Source organism: Rutidosis leptorrhynchoides, chromosome 7, assembly GCF_046630445.1.
Source record: "Rutidosis leptorrhynchoides isolate AG116_Rl617_1_P2 chromosome 7, CSIRO_AGI_Rlap_v1, whole genome shotgun sequence".
Lineage (NCBI taxonomy): Eukaryota > Viridiplantae > Streptophyta > Magnoliopsida > Asterales > Asteraceae > Rutidosis > Rutidosis leptorrhynchoides.
This window is the reverse complement of record NC_092339.1, coordinates 260,263,773-260,282,586: the sequence shown is the minus strand read 5'-3', so window position 1 is coordinate 260,282,586 and position 18,814 is coordinate 260,263,773. Positions and strand designations below refer to the sequence as shown.

Genomic DNA, 18,814 nt, shown 5'->3' with positions numbered 1-18,814 from the left:
TTAAGTAAAAGTAAAGTTCAACGAGTCAGCCAAGAAGATCTGGGTCTTCAACTGCAAGATGAAGATACGGATCCCGAGGATGATGCACAACGACAAAATGAAGAATACGATAATTGCACAAGCTATTATGAAGATTTTGAAGTGCATCGTCAACAAGGTGAACTACAACAAACTGAAGTACAACAAACTGAAGTACTACATGAACAACCTGAAGAAGGTTCATGTGTGAATGAAGAAACTGAACCAGGTTATTTTTTCTTTTTCTAATTTGGTTTGTTTATTCGATTTATATTGTTTCTTGTTTAGTGTATCAGTTGTAAATCAAGTGCACATATTTTGTAGATAATCAGTCTAGAGGAATGACTCTTATGCGGTAGATTTATATGCAAAAGTCACATGTTCGACTTCCTATTACTGTTAATGAACATGGCCAGCCAATTGGTGCAAACAGTAGTCAATTTACCCATTTTCTTGGTCACTTATCGCAGAGTTACCAGTATTGTCCAATTTATAGACCGTGGAACAAAGTTAAACCCGAAAAGAAGGATAAGTTGCTGAAGTTCTTGAGGGTACATATTTTAAAATCTGTGTGATAATATGTTTTTTTTTTGTTCTCATGCATGTGATTTATATGTTTTTTTTTATAATTTGTAGACAAAGTTTGATATTCCACCAACTGCTAATTCGTGGATACTCCAATCAAATGGGCGCAAGATGAAAAATTGGAGGGCGAGAGTTAAGGAATGTTTCTTTGACACGTCTAAACCAATGGAGGAGCTATTAAAGTCACCACCTCTACAACTAACCAAAAGACACTGGAGAAGACTTCTTGAATATTGGACCAGAGATAATGTGATGGTATGATATATTCTTACACTTTCATGTAGATAGACTATTGGTCCCTTGATAACAACAGGAGTATTGTAGAGGGGGGTGAATACAATTTCTTTTAAGATAACTTAACAGTTAAACTCGATTAGTATTCGAACATGCAAATAAATAGAGTCACAGGTAATTTTCAACAGTTATTCTTTATTGATTGAATCACAAAGAATCACAACTATCCTTGGCGGAATGATAGTTGGTTGATACAGATTACCTAGATTATAGCTAAGAGGTAAACTAACAGCTATTACACGTTTTGACTCTATAAAAATAAACCCACACCACTAGTTGTTACAATAGTGGATATAACAATTTATAGTAGTCCTATTAACCGTGTAATGGTTCTATTTTCCACTGGTACATAGGATGTCTGTACTTGTGGAGATAACTATATCAGAGAGCATGCTCTCTTCTTTCCTCTTTGATAGCTATTTGCAGGAACACCCCAATTCGGTTTGGCACCACTATTTGATTAAACAAATAGAATGTTGTGTTCCCTAGGTGATGACAAAGTATAACCCATGTCTGCACATGCGTTAACCTTCTGCATTCCCACGTGGTCTTGTAAGGTCACTTGTTAGCCGCCGACGCGTGTCCTTTTCTGTTCAACTTTGTCTTTGACTTCTGTTGAATAGTACCATTGATGTAGACCACTTGGAAAACGACTATGCTTATAATGGAGCATAGCTGTCTTGTGTAGTGAGCTGCATTCTAGCTGTGCTGGTTCTTCATTGCTGAGCCACTTCATGTTCTTGATTTGCTGAGTACACATCCTGTGCTGATTGAAGAACACTGTCTACCTTGTGCTGGTAGACTGAGCAGCAAACTAAACACTCGACACAGCAATATCTGCTATCTATACATGAACAAACTTGTGCTGACTGCACATAACACTTTAGTGCAAAATAATTACAGTTTTGTCATAATTAAATTCTTAATTATTTTAGGGACTCAACATTCTCCCCTTATTTGATGATGACAAAACCTATGACATGTAGAGAAAACATAAAGTTAGCACGGAGGGACCTAATAAAAAATAGGCAGTAAATTTGTCCCTTTTTAAGTTTATTTTGGGATCTTTTGCTGAGTTATCCATATCTTATAATTTGATATGATTTGGAAGATAAACTCATTTCACTTTCATTACAACACAATATGTACAGTAATTACAACAACAGCAGAATGAAAAGTGAATTAAACAAAAGATACAATTTGAGCACATAGGAGACTATCTATCTTTATCCTTTTCTCGTTCTTCTTCAGATAGCTCCTCTTGTTTGATTCTCCAGGCTTCAGAGAACAGATAAGGTACATCAGCAGGGTCAAATACAGGGATATGGGGAAGTAGAATGATGGGGCCTTTTCGGTTGGTCCTTCACCAGTGATTTGCTTTCCTTTAGGTTTTTTGAGAGAGGACTTCATCTACATTCACCAATGGTGCATTCCCAAACCTTGTTGCTTTCTTGAACAGCTGTTGGAGTTCAGATTTAAGTGTATTTTTGATAGCACTTTCACCTTTGCCAATGAAATACTCCAAGATCTCCATCCATTCACTAAATCCAAGGGATCTTAACTCATCATAGTTTATTATTTCTTGAACTTTATTCTCCCTTACAACATTGAACGCTCTTTTTGACCCTCTCTTTACTTTGATGATCCTGCTGGGATTGGATCTTCTATTCATCACATCACCATACCTACTCCTATAATAATGATCAGGAAATTCACTGGTTCGAACAGATTCTATAGGATCAGTAGCAGGTGCTTTCTCAGTAGTTTCCATCTTATCAAATGCCTTATCCTGTTCTTTGACAATGGCTTTGGCTAATTCTAGGGACTCAGCCTCTTTCTTTCTATCAGCAGCCAATTTGTCTTCTATATCCTGGAGCCTTACCCTCTCAGCGAGTTCAGCATCAGCAGCCTCCCTTCTTTGAATTTCAACTTGTAGACCCAACAAATAATCTTCGACAGTGATTTTCAGGGATTTTGCTATTTCAATCATCTTTCTACCCTCTTCAGTTCTCAGGGCAGCACGATACTCCCTTAGATCCATACCCAGCTGGTGAGCCTCTTGAAATTGAGCTTTCTCCTCATCAGTAGAAAGCCTTTGACCACTGTTGTTTAAGTATACACCAATTTCAATGCCATAAGTCAAGGCAGTGATGTAAAGTGGCTGATCAAGGGGATGATGCAGCAATCTAACTTGGCGTATTCTTTCATTGATAGCAGCTTGTCTTTGCTCAAGCAATTCTTGTACAGTGATCTCCAGCCGGTAAGCATCTCTTTCATCTGGATTCATTTTAAATAAGTCTGGCTCACCACGGGTAACTGAATCATCTTCCCAAGTTCTGTGTTTACCATAATGTTTTGGGGAAGATGGAGGATACATGATTGATTCACCTATGCCAGATGAACTTACTGGAAACTGATTAACACGATTATCCTTTGTTCTGTTAAAATAAGTGAGGGTATGGGGAGAGATAGGTAATTGAACAAATAAATGATCTCCACTACGCCAGACTATAAAGTCAGCAGGATTAACCGTATCATCATCTTGATTAGCACCCAACTCAATCACCTTGGCTGGGTCTTCAACACTTGTAACACCCAGCAGCACACTTCTGACTGGGTCTTCATTCACAGCACTCCTTGCTATGTCTTCAGTACCAGCTGACTGATTAGTATCAGCTGGTACAACCACCTCAATATCTTCATCAGCTACCTCAAATAAAGGTCCTTTCCTTAGGGGCTGATTGTCCCTAGGAGCAGATTTTACCCTTTGTTTATCTATGGGCATGGGTTCAACTGATAGTTCTTGTGTTGATACTGGCTCAAGTGGAGGCAGGTAGGGAACGATAGCAAGATGCTCCCCCTGAATATCATCATCAACAAGATTGATTGTTTCTGCTGGCTTATGTTGTGTAGATGGCTGTGCAAAAGATGTTGGGCAAGAAGATGAGCTGGTTTCTAGCATAGCATCTAACCACTTCATAAAAATGTCAGCTCTAACTCCTCCCCCTGACTCAGTAGATACAAGATAATCTTTCATTTCTTCTGAAGTCATCCGTTTGATCCTATCTGCTCGCTCAGCATACAGCTTTGCCCTCCTTTTGTCATATTTGACCATGAATTTGACATTTCTTTTTCGCGCATCCTTTTTGAATTTATCAATGCCAATTAGGTCATCATCAATGTCCCTCTTTTTTGGGATCAGCCATCTCCTATGCTCAATTATGTACCGTTTAAGAGCAACATAGGCATCCCATTTGACATTGAAGGCATCATTTAATTCTTGTTGTCTCTTCTGATGTCTCTCCATTTTTCTTTTCATTCTTCTTTCAATAGTTTGAGAGACAACAAAAGCTTCAGCAATAGCCAAAGCAGAAACATCACTGGGCTTACTGCTAGAACCAATATCATCCACTGATGTGGCAGACACACTGGGTTGAGATTCACCAGCTGCCTGTACACCAGCTTCAGTATGAGCGTTGCTGGGCTTAGTGCCAGAGTCTTGACCAGTAGAACCATCACCACCATCACCATCACCATCTCTCCTTGGTTGTTTTGGAGCCTTTTCATGCTCATGCTCCACCTCTGATTGTTTTCTCCTTTTGAGTTTCTTTTTAGATTTCTTCTCCCCCTTTTTGTCATCAGCAGGGGCAGAAAGGTGAACAGGGGAGACCTGTGCATCAAGGTCACTATCTGAATCCGGAACAGAGAATGCCAAATTGTTCCAGTCAGCAACTTCAGGAGTAAGATGGGCACCAGGATCCACGCCAAATTATCGAAGAAGGAGTTTGGAAGACCTAACTTCAATCCTTGCAACACCCATCGCCATCTGCTCAACCATGGCCCTAACATCACCCTGTATAGTAGCCAGTCAATACATATTTTCAACCATTTGAACATAGGCAGAAGCAGGAATCATGTTAGCCATTTACTGTTCCTGTGAATCCAATCTCTCATGTAGCACTGTATTTTCTTCATTAAGAAAAAGAATTCTACAATTTGCAGCATCTAAATCAGCTTGAAGATGGTCAATGTCCTCAGTATACTCATTGTGAGAGATGATTCATTTCTTTAAGTCCTCCTCCTCTTCATGTTGTTTGACAATGGCAGCCACCGCAAGATCTGCAAAGGCACATACTTGTTTGAGCTGAGCTTCAATATTGGAAGTGGTAGCTTGCCCAGCGTTACGTATAGCTTTAGTCACACTATCAGCAATAGCAGTGGCAATGGTGGATTGTAGATCAGGTGTAACCTCGGCTAGTGTCTTATAGACAGTCAGGGTAGAGATGTCAGCCACCTCATCAGTATTAAATTTAACATAGTTGCTTGAGGGGTGGTCAGAAGCAGCTAACACGGGATTACCTCCGTGGGGTGGTGAAGGTGGAAGGTCAGAATCTGACTCGTTACCATGATCACCATCATTTTTACCTTCACCCGAAGGTTTAGAACCACTGGTATCCTTGTCAGCATCAAGATCAGCATCATCAGTGAGATTCACTAGTTTATCTTTGGTACCAGTCACATTATCATGAGTGACTGGTTCATCCTTACCGGCACCTTTATCAGCATCACCATCAGAAGAAGAAGATGATGAGGAAGAAGCTGATGAATCAGAAGGTACTGGTGAATCAGGAATATGCTGCATAACATATTTACCAGTAGAGGGATCTCTAATGAACTTGAGAGGCCTCCATGTACCAGGCCATGGAGAAGCAGCTGGAGCCATGCCAAAAAAATGATAATATGGTCGCTCGTTGATCTGTTCTAAAGTAGCCAGCCTCTCATAAACCTCTTCTCGAGCTGGTCGATCTGGCTGAGACAATAGTTCAGTCAGCTCCTCGCGAGGCAATTTGCTGGCTGAGACTATGGTAGTTTGAGGATCAATATTTAGCTGATCCACCAGCAGAGCAACTTTGGGAGTAATAGACGCTCCCCGATAGATGAAGTTAGGTACAACTTCATCAGGATCTGGTACCTGGCACACATAAGGTTTCTTCTCAGTAGAAATAGTAGCCTGAGAAGAGTCAATAATGGCAGAAACAGAGGTACCAGCATCCATAACGGGTTCCGTAGAACCAGTAGCAGCGGTAGGTAATTGTGTAGTAGGTGAAGAAGCAGCATCTGCAGCATCTTTAAAGAAAGTATCCGGTGTGGAATCAGAAACATCTAAAACAACACTAGTAGCATCAGTATCCACCGTTGGCTCTGTGGGGACATAGCTAACATAGCCAGTATTAACAAAATCATGACCCTCCAGAATAGTATTACCCTGTGAACTAGAATCTGATGGAAAAGTAGCACTTTTACCAGCATCCATGATAACATCAGATGGAAAAGTAGCACTTGTACCAGCTTTCATGATAACATCAGATGGAAAAGTAGCACAAGTACTAGCATCCACAATAAAATTTTGTGCATCGGTAGTAGTAGCAGACGCAATGTCACCCTTTGGTTCAGTGACAGGTTCATCAAGTAGAACATCCTTGACAATATTGTCAATTACCTTTTTAAGAACAGGAGGACCCACTATGATTTCATCTTCCACTTCAGGTGTAGTAGTGGAAGCAGCAATACTGGGAGCAGTATCACCAGCAGCTGTAGAAGCAACAGTACTAGCATCAGCACCACCAGTAGGAGAAACAGTAGCACCAATACCAGTAGCAGAGGCAGCAATCTACTCAGTAGGAATAATATCATCTTTAACTTGCTCCCCCTCTGCCTGTTCATCTACCCTGCTAAGAACTGAAACAATAGAACATTTTATGTTAACAACTCTAGACCCAAATAAATTTGACTCAACAATTGCATCTGGTGTTGGTCTCTGGGGACAGACTGGTAATTTGGTCAGCCCTTCGAATGAGATAGAATAAGGTGTCTGTAAGTACAGCTGTGACTCTGCTGACTCATTGGCAACACATGTTGACCCAGATAGTGTAAGAGTTCTGGCTGGTAATAATATAGGAGTGAACTCTTATCATGATCTGAGTAACATAACGGATGTGCAGTATCCTGAGCTAGTTCAACACGATGAGGACCCAGCTCAAGTTTGCTTTGGGGGTTAGGTATGTGCTCTGTTGGTTGTATTGTCAGCAGAGGATATAGCATTAAGTTCAATTTTGAAAAATGTGGAAGTGTCTGGCTAGAAGAGTATGGGTTGCTACTCTTCTTAACACTAGTTTTAAAACCAGTCAGCTTGGAAGCTAGGGTTATACCTTTAACTCCACTTTCATTTTTCAAGTCAGCAGATAAAAGATTTTTAATTATGTTAGAATTTTCTGCTGTTTGGTCTAGAAACGCACCAGGTTCCATAGCCACATCCTTTGCAGGAACAGCAGTTGAGACTGGTGAAATCTCCCCTGTGGTGAGCCTGGAGCCAGCTTTTGCTCGTTTGGATTTTCCTGTTACCAAGAAATAGTTGATTAACGGAATCCAATACTAGAAGTGGATAGTCAGTATATAAGACTATGGCTGTTCTTTATGATCATAGAGCACTAGATTCTAATATAACTACTGCTTTACCAGTATGTGAGACGGTGGCTGTACTAGTTGAGGTAGCTGGCTTCTTCCTTTTTACAGCTGGCTTTCACTGAGGTCCCTTCCCCTCAGCTGGTGCAGCACAAGAGGCAGCCGGTTGGTTCACTCCACCTCGAGCAGCAAGATACTCAAGCATGCCTAGTGTCAGGACATTATATGGAGCAGCAGGAGCATCTTTTGCCATTCCCCTTTTTTTGGAGGCAGGTCGAATGATTCATCAGTAATCTGCTGGTAAGCTTCACCCAGCTCATTTTCAAAAACAAGGCTCAAAAACCTTGGAAAGGGGATTAAGTGTGTTCGTTTAGGTGCAAGCACCATTTCCCTTAGCCTTAAGTAAATTTCACCGGCATAATCAATATTTCAATTGAACAGTATCCCATGACCAATCTTCAGCTCAAAATATGAACACTAATCAAACCTCCCGGACTTCTGACTGATACAATGAGTCAGCAAGTCAAAGAAATAATTCCACAGAGGTGGCATCTGCTTCCTTAAGGGCGTATGAGCCACTGGTCCATCAAACCCTATAATCTCCAGTACCTCTCTTTTAAACTCATCACTGGTTGGTGAATTAACGAACGGACCAATGGGTAATTGGAGAGCACATGGGATGGCATCAACAGTAATGGAGCAGGCTAGGGTTTCAGTCACCATGCCACGAATACATGAAACGTTCTGTTGAGTGGTGGCTGTGGTGGCAGTATACTAGAATCTGGCCAAACAAGCTGGATAAAGACGAGAAGGTATGTCGGTAATAGCTTGAGCCAGTGGTGATTGTCTTATGTAATCGATAAGTGTATCATAGCCCAAGTTGGCTTTGGATTTGGGAATTGAAAGGGCATGAGCAGCATTGCCTCTTGATAAGCGAATGGAAGAGTGTTCTGGTGCATTTGCAACCTTAACAAGGCTTGGGTGTAGGTTGAACAGAGGGCCCTGCACCACTTGTTCTTCGATGACCGGTGGTGGTTGTTGTTCCGGTGGTTGTGGTGCTACCGGTTGTTGTTGCTGTGGTTGTTGTTCCTCTGGCTGGTTTGAAGCAGGTGGTGATTGATGTTGTTGTTGTTCTACCATTGATGATTTCGTAGAAGATGGATGTATGAATTGATTTGAAGATTTGGGGATTTTTAGAGAGAAGAGTGTGAATTTGAAAACTGAATAACCGAAGGTTATTATGGAAGATAAAAGACTCTTTTAACCATTGTGATTGGGTGAAAAAGGCAGGAGAGTGAAAATGACAACTGCCATTAGCAGGCGCGTGGGCAGATGTGACAGACTTGCACACTCGAGGGGACACAGAATGATGATTTGACGTATATACGGCTTGAACACTCATACCTCCCATTCAACATTAAATGCAGCAGGTTTTAATTTAAAAAAAAAATTAAAAACGACAAAATAAGTTTTGTATTAAATACAAAATACTTTGTTACATTTAATATGTCATGAAATTAATTTAAATCATTGGGAGTAAATGAGTTTCAGATTTAAGGAATCATTTAATTTTGTGAGTTATTTATTATTTCAATTAAAAACATTTTGAGTAACCAAAATATAAAAGACCTTGTTGTGCTGAGTGTTTTACATGTAGGCAGTAAGTTCACAAAAATGACTTACTGGTTTGCCCTACATGTTGTAGAGCCAGCACACCAACAAAAATTGTCTTTTATTTAAAGTTCAAGCATACCCAGCTCAGAGATGAGATAGTTAAAACGTTTCTCATCTAAGGGCTTTGTGAATAGATCTGCTAACTGCTGGTCTGTTGAAATAAAGTGTAGCTCCACATCTCCTTTTTGAACATGATCCCTTATGAAGTGATATCGAACGTCAATGTGCTTTGTTCTTAAATGCATCACAGGATTGTTGGTGATAGCTATTGCACTTGTGTTGTCACAGTAGATTGGAGTCTTTGTAACATGAACACCATAGTCTTTTAGCTGGCTTTGCATCCACAGTACTTGAGCAGTACAACTACTAGCAGAAACGTATTCTGCCTCAGCAGTAGATGTGGACACAGTATTTTGCTTTTTGCTCGTCCAGCTGACTAGCCTACCACCCAGTAACTGGCAACCACCAGTAGTACTTTTTCTTTCTATTTTACACCCTGCAAAATCAGCATCTGAATACCCAATTAGCTCAAAATCCTGATCTTTGGGATACCAAAGACCATGTTTAGCAGTAGCTTTCAGATACCTAAATATCCTTTTGACTGCTAGCAAGTGTGACTCTTTAGGATCAGTTTGATATCTGGCACAGAGATATGTGGCAAACATAATATCTGTCTGATGGCTGTGAGATAAAGTAGGGATCCAATCATACCTCTATATTCAGTGATATTGACTGGTTCACCATTGGGATCAGCATCTATTTTAATAGTTGCTGCCATTGGAGTCCCTATATCTTTTAAACAGGTCAGACCAAATTTCTTTAGCATATCTTTGATATATTTATCCTGACTTATAAAAATTCCATCATCAAGTTGTTTAATTTGCAATCCCAAAAAGTATTGCAAGTCTCTTTGTAAGCTCATTTCATATGTATTTGACATAAGTTTTGAAAAATCTTGACAATGTTTCTCATTTTTAGATCCATAAATAATATCATCCACATATATCTGTACCAGCAAGAGATCACCATCTGTCTCTTTTGAGAACAGAGTGGTGTCAATTGATCCAACTTTAAAACATATACCAGTGAGATACACATGAAGTGTCTCATACCATGCTCTTGGAGCCTGTTTGAGGCCATAAAGAGCTTTGTCTAGCTTGTAGACATGGTCTGGATATTTACTGCTTACAAAACGAGGAGGCTGTTGATAATGCTAAAAACGAACATATATTTCATAGCATTATTCCTCAAGAAAGACAAGCTTTTAGTTGCAATTGTTCTATTTACAAGTGATATTCGTTTAAATAATAAAAGGTGAAGACAAAAGACAGATTCGACAAATTAAAGACAAAAAGGTCCAAAGAGCTAAAAAGTACAAGATACAACTAAAAAGGTTCAAAATATTGATGAGGAACGTCTCAAAATGACAAGAGTACAAGTTGCGGAACACAAAGTACGCGATTTAAAATAATACGCGAGGACGTCCGAAAATCCGGAACCGGGACCTGAGCCAAGAAGAAACGCCCGACGCAACGGACCAAAAATATCTAGTCTACTATGCACAAGAATATAATATAATATATATATAATTATATATAATTATATATTATATATATTATTATTATTATATTACGTCGACAAAGAAGAAAACAAAAGCAGTTGGCTGAATCCAGGGTGGCCATGCGACTCGCATGGCCAGAGGCACAAAACCATGCGAGTCGCATGGTGTGAGATTGCTGGTCAGGTCCTATATAAAGCCAGTTTTGTGCCGAGTTATGGGCATCCTTTTTCTCTTCCTCTTCAACGTTAATATATTTATATTTATAATTTATATTTTAATTTTAATTATAATTCTAATAATAAGGGTATGTTAGCGAATGTTGTAAGGGTGTAAGTCGAAATTCTGTCCGTGTAACGCTACGCTATTTTTAATCATTGTAAGTTATGTTCAACCTTTTTATATTAATGTCTCGTAGCTAAGTTATTATTATGCTTATTTAAAACGAAGTAATCATGATGTTGGGCTAATTACTAAAATTGGGTAATTGGGCTTTGTACCATAATTGGGGTTTGGACAAAAGAACGACACTTGTGGAAACTAGGCTATGGGCTATTAATGGGCTTTATATTTGTTTAACTAAATGAAAGTTTGTTAATGTTAATATAAAGATTTACAATTGGGCGTCCCTATAAATTACCATATACACTCGATCGGACACGATGGGCGGGGTATTTATATGTACGAATAATCGTTCATTTAACCGGACACGGGAATGGATTAATAGCCACTAGAATAATTAAAACAGGGGTGAAATTACATTCAAGGGTAATTGGTGTAATTGTTAACAAAGTAGTAAAACCTTGGTTTACACGCAGTCGATAACCTGGTGTATTCATTAAACAAAGTATTAAAACCTTGTTACAATTCGAATCCCCAATTAGTTGGAATATTTATCTTCGGGTATAATAATAATTTGACAAGGACACTTGCAATTTATATTTATGACTGATGGACTGTTATGGACAAAAACCAGACGGACATATTGAATAATCCAGGACAAAGGACAATTAACCCAAGGGCATAAAACTAAAATCAACACGTCAAACATCATGATTACGGAAGTTTAAATAAGCATAATTCTTTTATTTCATATTTAATTTCCTTTATTTTATATTTAATTGCACTTCTAATTATCGCACCTTTATTTATTGTTATTTTATTTAATCGCACTTTTAATTATCGTACTTTTTAATTATCGCAAAGTTTATTTTATCGCACTTTTATTATTCGCAATTTCATTATCGTTATTTACTTTACGCTTTAATTTAAAGTCTTGTATTTATTTTATATTTTACATTAGGTTTTAACTGCGACTAAAGTTTTAAAATCGACAAACCGGTCATTAAACGGTAAAAACCCCCCTTTATAATAATAATATTACCTATATATATATTTGTATTTTTATAAAAATAAACTAATATAGCGTTGAGCTTTGTTTAAAGATTTCCCTGTGGAACGAACCGGACTTACTAAAAACTACACTATTGTACGATTAGGTACACTGCCTATAAGTGTTGTAGCAAGGTTTAAGTATATCCATTCTATAAATAAATAAATATCTTGTGTAAAATTGTATCGTATTTAATAGTTTTTCCTAGTAAAATAATAACTATTTTATATACTACCCCGCTGCACATCAAGTATTTTTGGCGCCGCTGCCGGGGATATTTTCGCCGAAGCGAAACGCCATATTTTTAATTTTTAAGTTATAATTAGTTTTTGTAAAATTTATATTTTTGTTTAAAAATTAAAAAGATATAAAAAAAAAAAAAAGCTTTTAAAATCGAGAAAAAAAAAAAGGGTATTTTAAGTATATTTTTAAGTTTTTCTTTTATTTTTACAAAATTATAAAGTATTTTAAGTTTATTTTTAGTTTTTAAAATTAAGTTTTATTTTAATTATATATATATTTATATTTTAAATATAAAACAGAAAAAAGAAAATAAATATTAAATAAAACGTGACCTGTCAAATTGGACCTGTCCAGTTGAACCGGTCCAGTTCAGTCATGCGACTCGCATGACCCCCCGGCTTAAATCATGCGACTCGCATGAGGGGTCTGACAGGGCCACATCCAACCCTAATTTCGCATTTATTACGGAGTATATTATATTATTATTATAACTAAACCCTAATTCTATTATTATTATTATAATTAAGTTTAATTTAATTAGTTATTTTTACTTTTATTTAGTTTTATTATTTATTTACTTAATACTTTTATTATAAAATATGAAAATAATATTTTTATAAAATCTAATATTTTTATAACTTTTTATAACTTTTAATATTTTGTCCCTTTTTAATCGTTGTAGCGTAATATTTGTATTTTTTAGCTCATATTTAATTTTAAACTTAGTTTTCGCTATAGTCATTTTTACTCCTAGATTTTTAGGCTTTGCCGTAGAATCCCTTAAGTGCTTTTTCTTTAGACTAAGATTTAGGTGCTTTAGAATTTTGCGACGCCTTTTTAAGTTTTAGTTTCTTTTTAAGTTATTTCCATTTGGGATTTAGTTTTTCCTTGTAAGCTTTAATATTTTTAGACCTTTTACTATGTATCAATTATCATTCCAATTAGTAATTTCAATTTGCGATTATAATTTTAAGTTAGTTGTAGTAATAAGGTTAGGTTAGTTAAGTATTTTTAAGTTTTTATAAGTTTCTTTTATTTTTCCGTCGTCTTTTATTTTTCAACCATTTTTTTTCTTTTTCAACCTTTTTCGACAAACTCTTTTTCTCTCTTATTTCTCGCTATTCTAGTTTTAGGACTTAGAATTTTTTCTACTTCTTATCTAAATTTCTTAAAATTACGAAAATTTATTTTAAGTGGTTAAATTAATAGACATCAAAATTTTCTGGTTCGTAGTAATAGTTGGATTTGTACGTGGACCGGGTTATTGGAGCCAAACAGTCCTCAATTATATTGAGACCAAACGAATCCTGCCCCTCTGCTGCATCTTTTGGCTATTCGAAACGTGGGCAAAATCAGAAAAGTCTATTGATTGGATAACTTATTATAATTTTTCTTTCCTTTTAAAAACTAATAGGATATTCTGTGAATGCACCGAGCAAGACGTTCATCACCTTTTGTACGTTCACCACCTGTAACTCGATCAAGACATCGTTTAACAAATATAACCGCCGTTGATTTTTCTTTAGAATCGTCATCCAGTCGACCAAGTACTTCAGTTCAAATTACCGATAATCCATTTTTTGAACCCAACCTCACAATTGAGAATCCAGAAAATATTCAGGAACGGTTCATAGATCCTGAACCATTAAACTTTCCTCCGGAACCACCAATCATTCAAACAGAGATTGTTGAGGAACGAACTATTAAATCAGAATCATCTAGTGATACCGAGTCAACAAATTCAATTATGGAGAATCTGGAACCTTTAAGTATGGAAGACCGAATGAGAGCTAAACGCACTGGCCAAGGTCACGCAATTACTCATCCAGACATTAATGCGCCAGATTATGAAATCAAAGGACAAATTCTACACATGGTGACTAATCAATGCCAATTTAGTGGTGCGCCGAAGGAAGATCCAAATGAACATCTACGTACCTTTAATAGGATCTGCACACTATTTAAAATACGAGAAGTGGAGGATGAACAGATATATCTCATGTTATTTCCCTGGACTTTAAAGGGAGAAGCCAAAGATTGGTTGGAATCATTACCTGAAGGGGCGATTGATACATGGGACGTTTTAATTGACAAATTTCTTAAACAATTCTTTCCTGCATCTAAAGCCGTAAGACTTCAAGCAGAAATTGTTACGTTCACACAGAAGCCAAATGAAACTCTATATGAGGCGTGGACAAGATATGGAAAGTTGTTAAGAGGATGTCCGCAACATGGTTTAGACACCTGTCAAATAGTACAAATATTCTACCAAGGATGCGACATCACTACAAGAAAAGACATAGATATAGCAGCTGGTGGTTCGATTATGAAGAAAACCGAAACTGATGCTTACAAAATTATTGATAATACTGCTTCCCACTCACATGAGTGGCACCAAGAAAAAGATATCATTAGATCATCTAAAGCAGCTAGAGCCGATTCTAGCCATGACTTAGATTCCATTTCGGCAAAGATAGATGCTTTCGAAAGACGAATGGAAAAGATGACTAAAGATATTCATGCTATACGAATTAGTTGTGAGCAGTGTGGAGGACCACATTTGACAAAAGATTGTCTCAGTATTGAATTAACAATGGAACAAAGAGAGAATATTTCATACATAAACCAAAGGCCTGGAAATAATTATCAGAATAATTATCAACCGCCAAGACCGATTTACAATCAAAACCAGAATTATAACCGAAATATTCCATACAACAACCAACAAGGTCCTAGCAATCAACAAGTATCCAATAATACTTACAATCAGCAAAGACCAAATTTTCAAAACAAACCACCACAACAAACAGATGATAAAAAGCCGAATTTAGAAGATATGATGACGAAGCTAGTTGAAACTCAAACGCAGTTTTTCACATCTCAAAAACAAACCAATGAACAAAATGCTCAAGCATTTAGAAATCAACAAGCTTCTATTCAAAATCTAGAACAAGAAGTAAGTAACCTAGCAAGGTTAATAGGTGAAAGAAAACCGGGAAGTTTACCAAGCGATACAAATGCTAACCCCCGGAATGAAACAGCTAAAGCTATTACCACAAGAAGTGGTACAACACTTAAACCACCTGAAATACCTGTAAATTCTGATGAAACTATTCCTACTCCACAAGAACCACAACCTGATCAAGATAAGGAAAAAGAACCGGTAGTTGAAAAGGTTAATAAAGATAACACAGTTAAGGATAAACCTTATGTTAAACCATACCAACCACCACTTCCTTACCCAAGTAAAATGAAGAAAGAAAAGCTTGAAGCCGAGCAATCCAAATTCTTGGATATGTTTAAACAGATAAATGTAAATCTTCCTTTCATTGACGTAATTTCAGGAATGCCAAGGTATGCTAAATTCTTGAAAGATCTAATCACGAATAGAAAGAAAATGGAAGAACTCTCGGCTGTTACTATGAATGCAAATTGTTCAGCAGTGCTGTTGAATAAGATACCAGAAAAACTATCTGATCCAGGAAGTTTCACAATTCCATGTTTTCTGGGTAGCCTTAGTTCAATAGAAGCATTAGCAGATTTAGGTGCTAGTATAAATCTAATGCCGTATTCACTTTACGCTAAACTAGACCTTGGAGAATTGAAACCAACCAGAATAAGCATACAACTAGCCGATAGATCAATAAAATATCCTAGAGGGATAATGGAGAACATGCTAGTTAAAGTTGGTACTTTAGTATTTCCAGTAGATTTTGTTGTTTTAGACATGGAAGAAGATTCTCAAGTTCCTCTCATATTAGGAAGACCATTCTTAAACACAGCTAAAGCAATGATAGACGTGTTCGGTAAGAAACTGACCCTAAGTATAGAGGATGAGAGTGTTACCTTTTCAGTTGATAGAGCAATGCAACAACCACAATCTGCAGATGATACATGTTATTATATTCAAACTATAGATGCACATGCAGAATTATTAGAAGAATTTCCAGAATTACAAGGAACAGGAGAATGTTCTTTAGGAGAAGGTAATGAACCAATTGATGAAGCTGAAATGTTAGCTACACTTATAGCTAATGGATATGAACCAACAACAGAAGAAATTCAAATGCTAAAAGAAGAAGACAGATATCGATATAAATCATCGATAGAAGAACCTCCGAAATTAGAGTTAAAGCCACTTCCAAACCATTTGGAATACGCTTATTTACATGGTGAATCTGAATTACCTGTAATAATATCGTCTTCTCTTACTGAAAATGAGAAATCACAACTCATTTCTGTGTTGAAAGCTCATAAACCAGCCATTGCATGGAAAATTCATGATATTAAAGGAATAAGTCCTTCGTATTGCACACATAAAATCCTTATGGAAGAAGGTCATAAAACGTATGTGCAACGCCAACGAAGACTAAATCCTAATATGCAAGATGTAGTTAAGAAAGAGATTATTAAACTGCTAGATGCAGGTTTGATATATCCAATCTCTGATAGTCCATGGGTAAGCCCAGTTCAATGCGTACCTAAGAAGGGTGGTATGACTGTCATTACAAATGAGAAAAATGAGCTTATTCCTACTAGGACTGTAACAGGATGGCGTGTATGTATTGATTATAGAAAATTAAATGACGCCACCAGAAAAGATCACTTTCCCTTACCTTTCATTGATCAAATGTTGGAAAGATTAGCCGGAAATAGTTACTATTGTTTTCTAGATGGATTTTCCGGATATTTTCAAATTCCAATAGCACCCGAAGATCAAGAGAAAACCACATTCACGTGCCCTTATGGTACTTTTGCTTACAAACGCATGCCATTTGGACTTTGTAACGCCCCTGCAACCTTTCAAAGGTGTATGATGGCGATTTTTCATGACATGATAGAAGAATGCATGGAAGTATTCATGGATGACTTTTCAGTCTTCGGTGATACATTTAAATCATGCCTAGTTAATCTGGAACGAATGCTAATTAGATGCGAAAAATCAAATCTAGTACTTAATTGGGAGAAATGCCATTTCATGGTTAAAGAAGGCATCGTTCTTGGACATAAAATTTCAAAAGAAGGAATTGAAGTGGATAGAGCTAAAGTAGATGTAATTGCTAAACTTCCACATCCCACCAATGTTAGAGGAGTTAGGAGTTTTCTAGGGCATGCCGGTTTTTACCGACGTTTCATAAAAGATTTTTCCAAAATTGCCACTCCTATGAATAAACTCCTAGAAAAAGATGCGCCATTCATCTTTTCAGATGAATGTATCAAATCTTTTAATATTCTTAAAGAAAAACTCACTAATGCACCAATCATGATAACACCAAATTGGAATCTACCATTTGAACTAATGTGCGATGCAAGTGATTTTGCAATGGGAGCCGTTTTAGGACAAAGGATTGAAAAACGATTTCAACCTATATATTATGCTAGTAAGACATTACAAGGAGCACAAACGAACTATACAACTACTGAAAAAGAACTCCTTGCTATTGTCTTTGCTTTTGACAAATTTCGATCATATCTCGTTCTAGCAAAAACGGTGGTCTATACCGACCATTCTGCTCTTAGATACCTATTTTCAAAACAAGATGCTAAACCAAGATTAATCCGTTGGATCTTACTCTTACAAGAGTTTGATATTGAAATCCGAGATAAAAAAGGAGCAGAAAATCTCGCCGCTGATCATCTTTCTCGTCTTGAAAATCCCGAATTAGAAGTTCTGAATGAATCGGCCATACAAGACAACTTTCCTGATGAATATCTATTGAAGATAGATTATAAAGAAATCCCATGGTTTGCAGACTATGCAAACTACTTAGTTTGTGGATTCCTTGAAAAAGGATTATCGTACCAAAGACGAAAGAAATTCTTCAGTGATATAAAACACTATTTCTGGGAAGATCCACATCTGTTTAAAAGTTGTCCCGATGGAATAATACGCCGATGTGTATTTGGAGATGAAGCTAGTAAAATTTTAAACCATTGTCACACAGGACCAACAGGAGGGCATTATGGGCCTCAACTAACAGCAAGAAAAGTTTATGAAGCTGGATTCTATTGGCCTACAATTTACAAAGACGCACACTTTCTTTGCAAATCCTGTGATGCATGTCAAAGGGCCGGAAGAATAAGTCAACGTGATGAAATGCCACAAAATGTCATCCAAGTATGTGAAGTATTTGACATTTGGGGTATTGACTTTATGGGTCCATTTCCAAAATCTCATAATAATCTATATATACTCGTAGCCATTGATTATGTATCTAAATGGGCGGAAGCACAAGCTCTCTCAACTAACGATGCACGAGTTGTAGTCAACTTTTTAAAACGTCTTTTTGCAAGGTTTGGAACACCGAAAGCTTTAATAAGTGATCGGGGTACTCATTTCTGTAATAATCAACTTGAGAAAGTTCTTAAAAGATATGGAGTAACTCATAAAATCTCCACCGCATATCATCCACAAACAAGTGGACAAGTTGAAAATACCAACCGAGCTTTAAAACGTATTCTAGAGAAAACCGTAGGATCAAATCCGAAGGAATGGTCCATTAAATTGGAGGATGCACTCTGGGCTTTTAGAACAGCCTACAAAACTCCAATTGGAACCACACCTTTTAGACTTGTGTATGGAAAAG

The 18,814-nt window shown here is 37.1% G+C and overlaps 1 protein-coding gene across 1 annotated transcript in view; it reads left to right on the top strand.

Moving 5' to 3' along the window:
* The first annotated feature begins 383 nt into the window (after nt 1-383).
* The window catches only part of LOC139859979 (uncharacterized), a 30,324-nt gene continuing 11,893 nt past the window's right edge, over nt 384-18,814 (top strand). Inside the window, exons 1-2 of the mRNA XM_071848753.1 lie at nt 384-569; nt 655-858. Of these exons, the coding sequence (XP_071704854.1) occupies nt 384-569; nt 655-858 (390 nt within the window). The remainder of the gene's footprint in view (nt 570-654; nt 859-18,814) is intronic.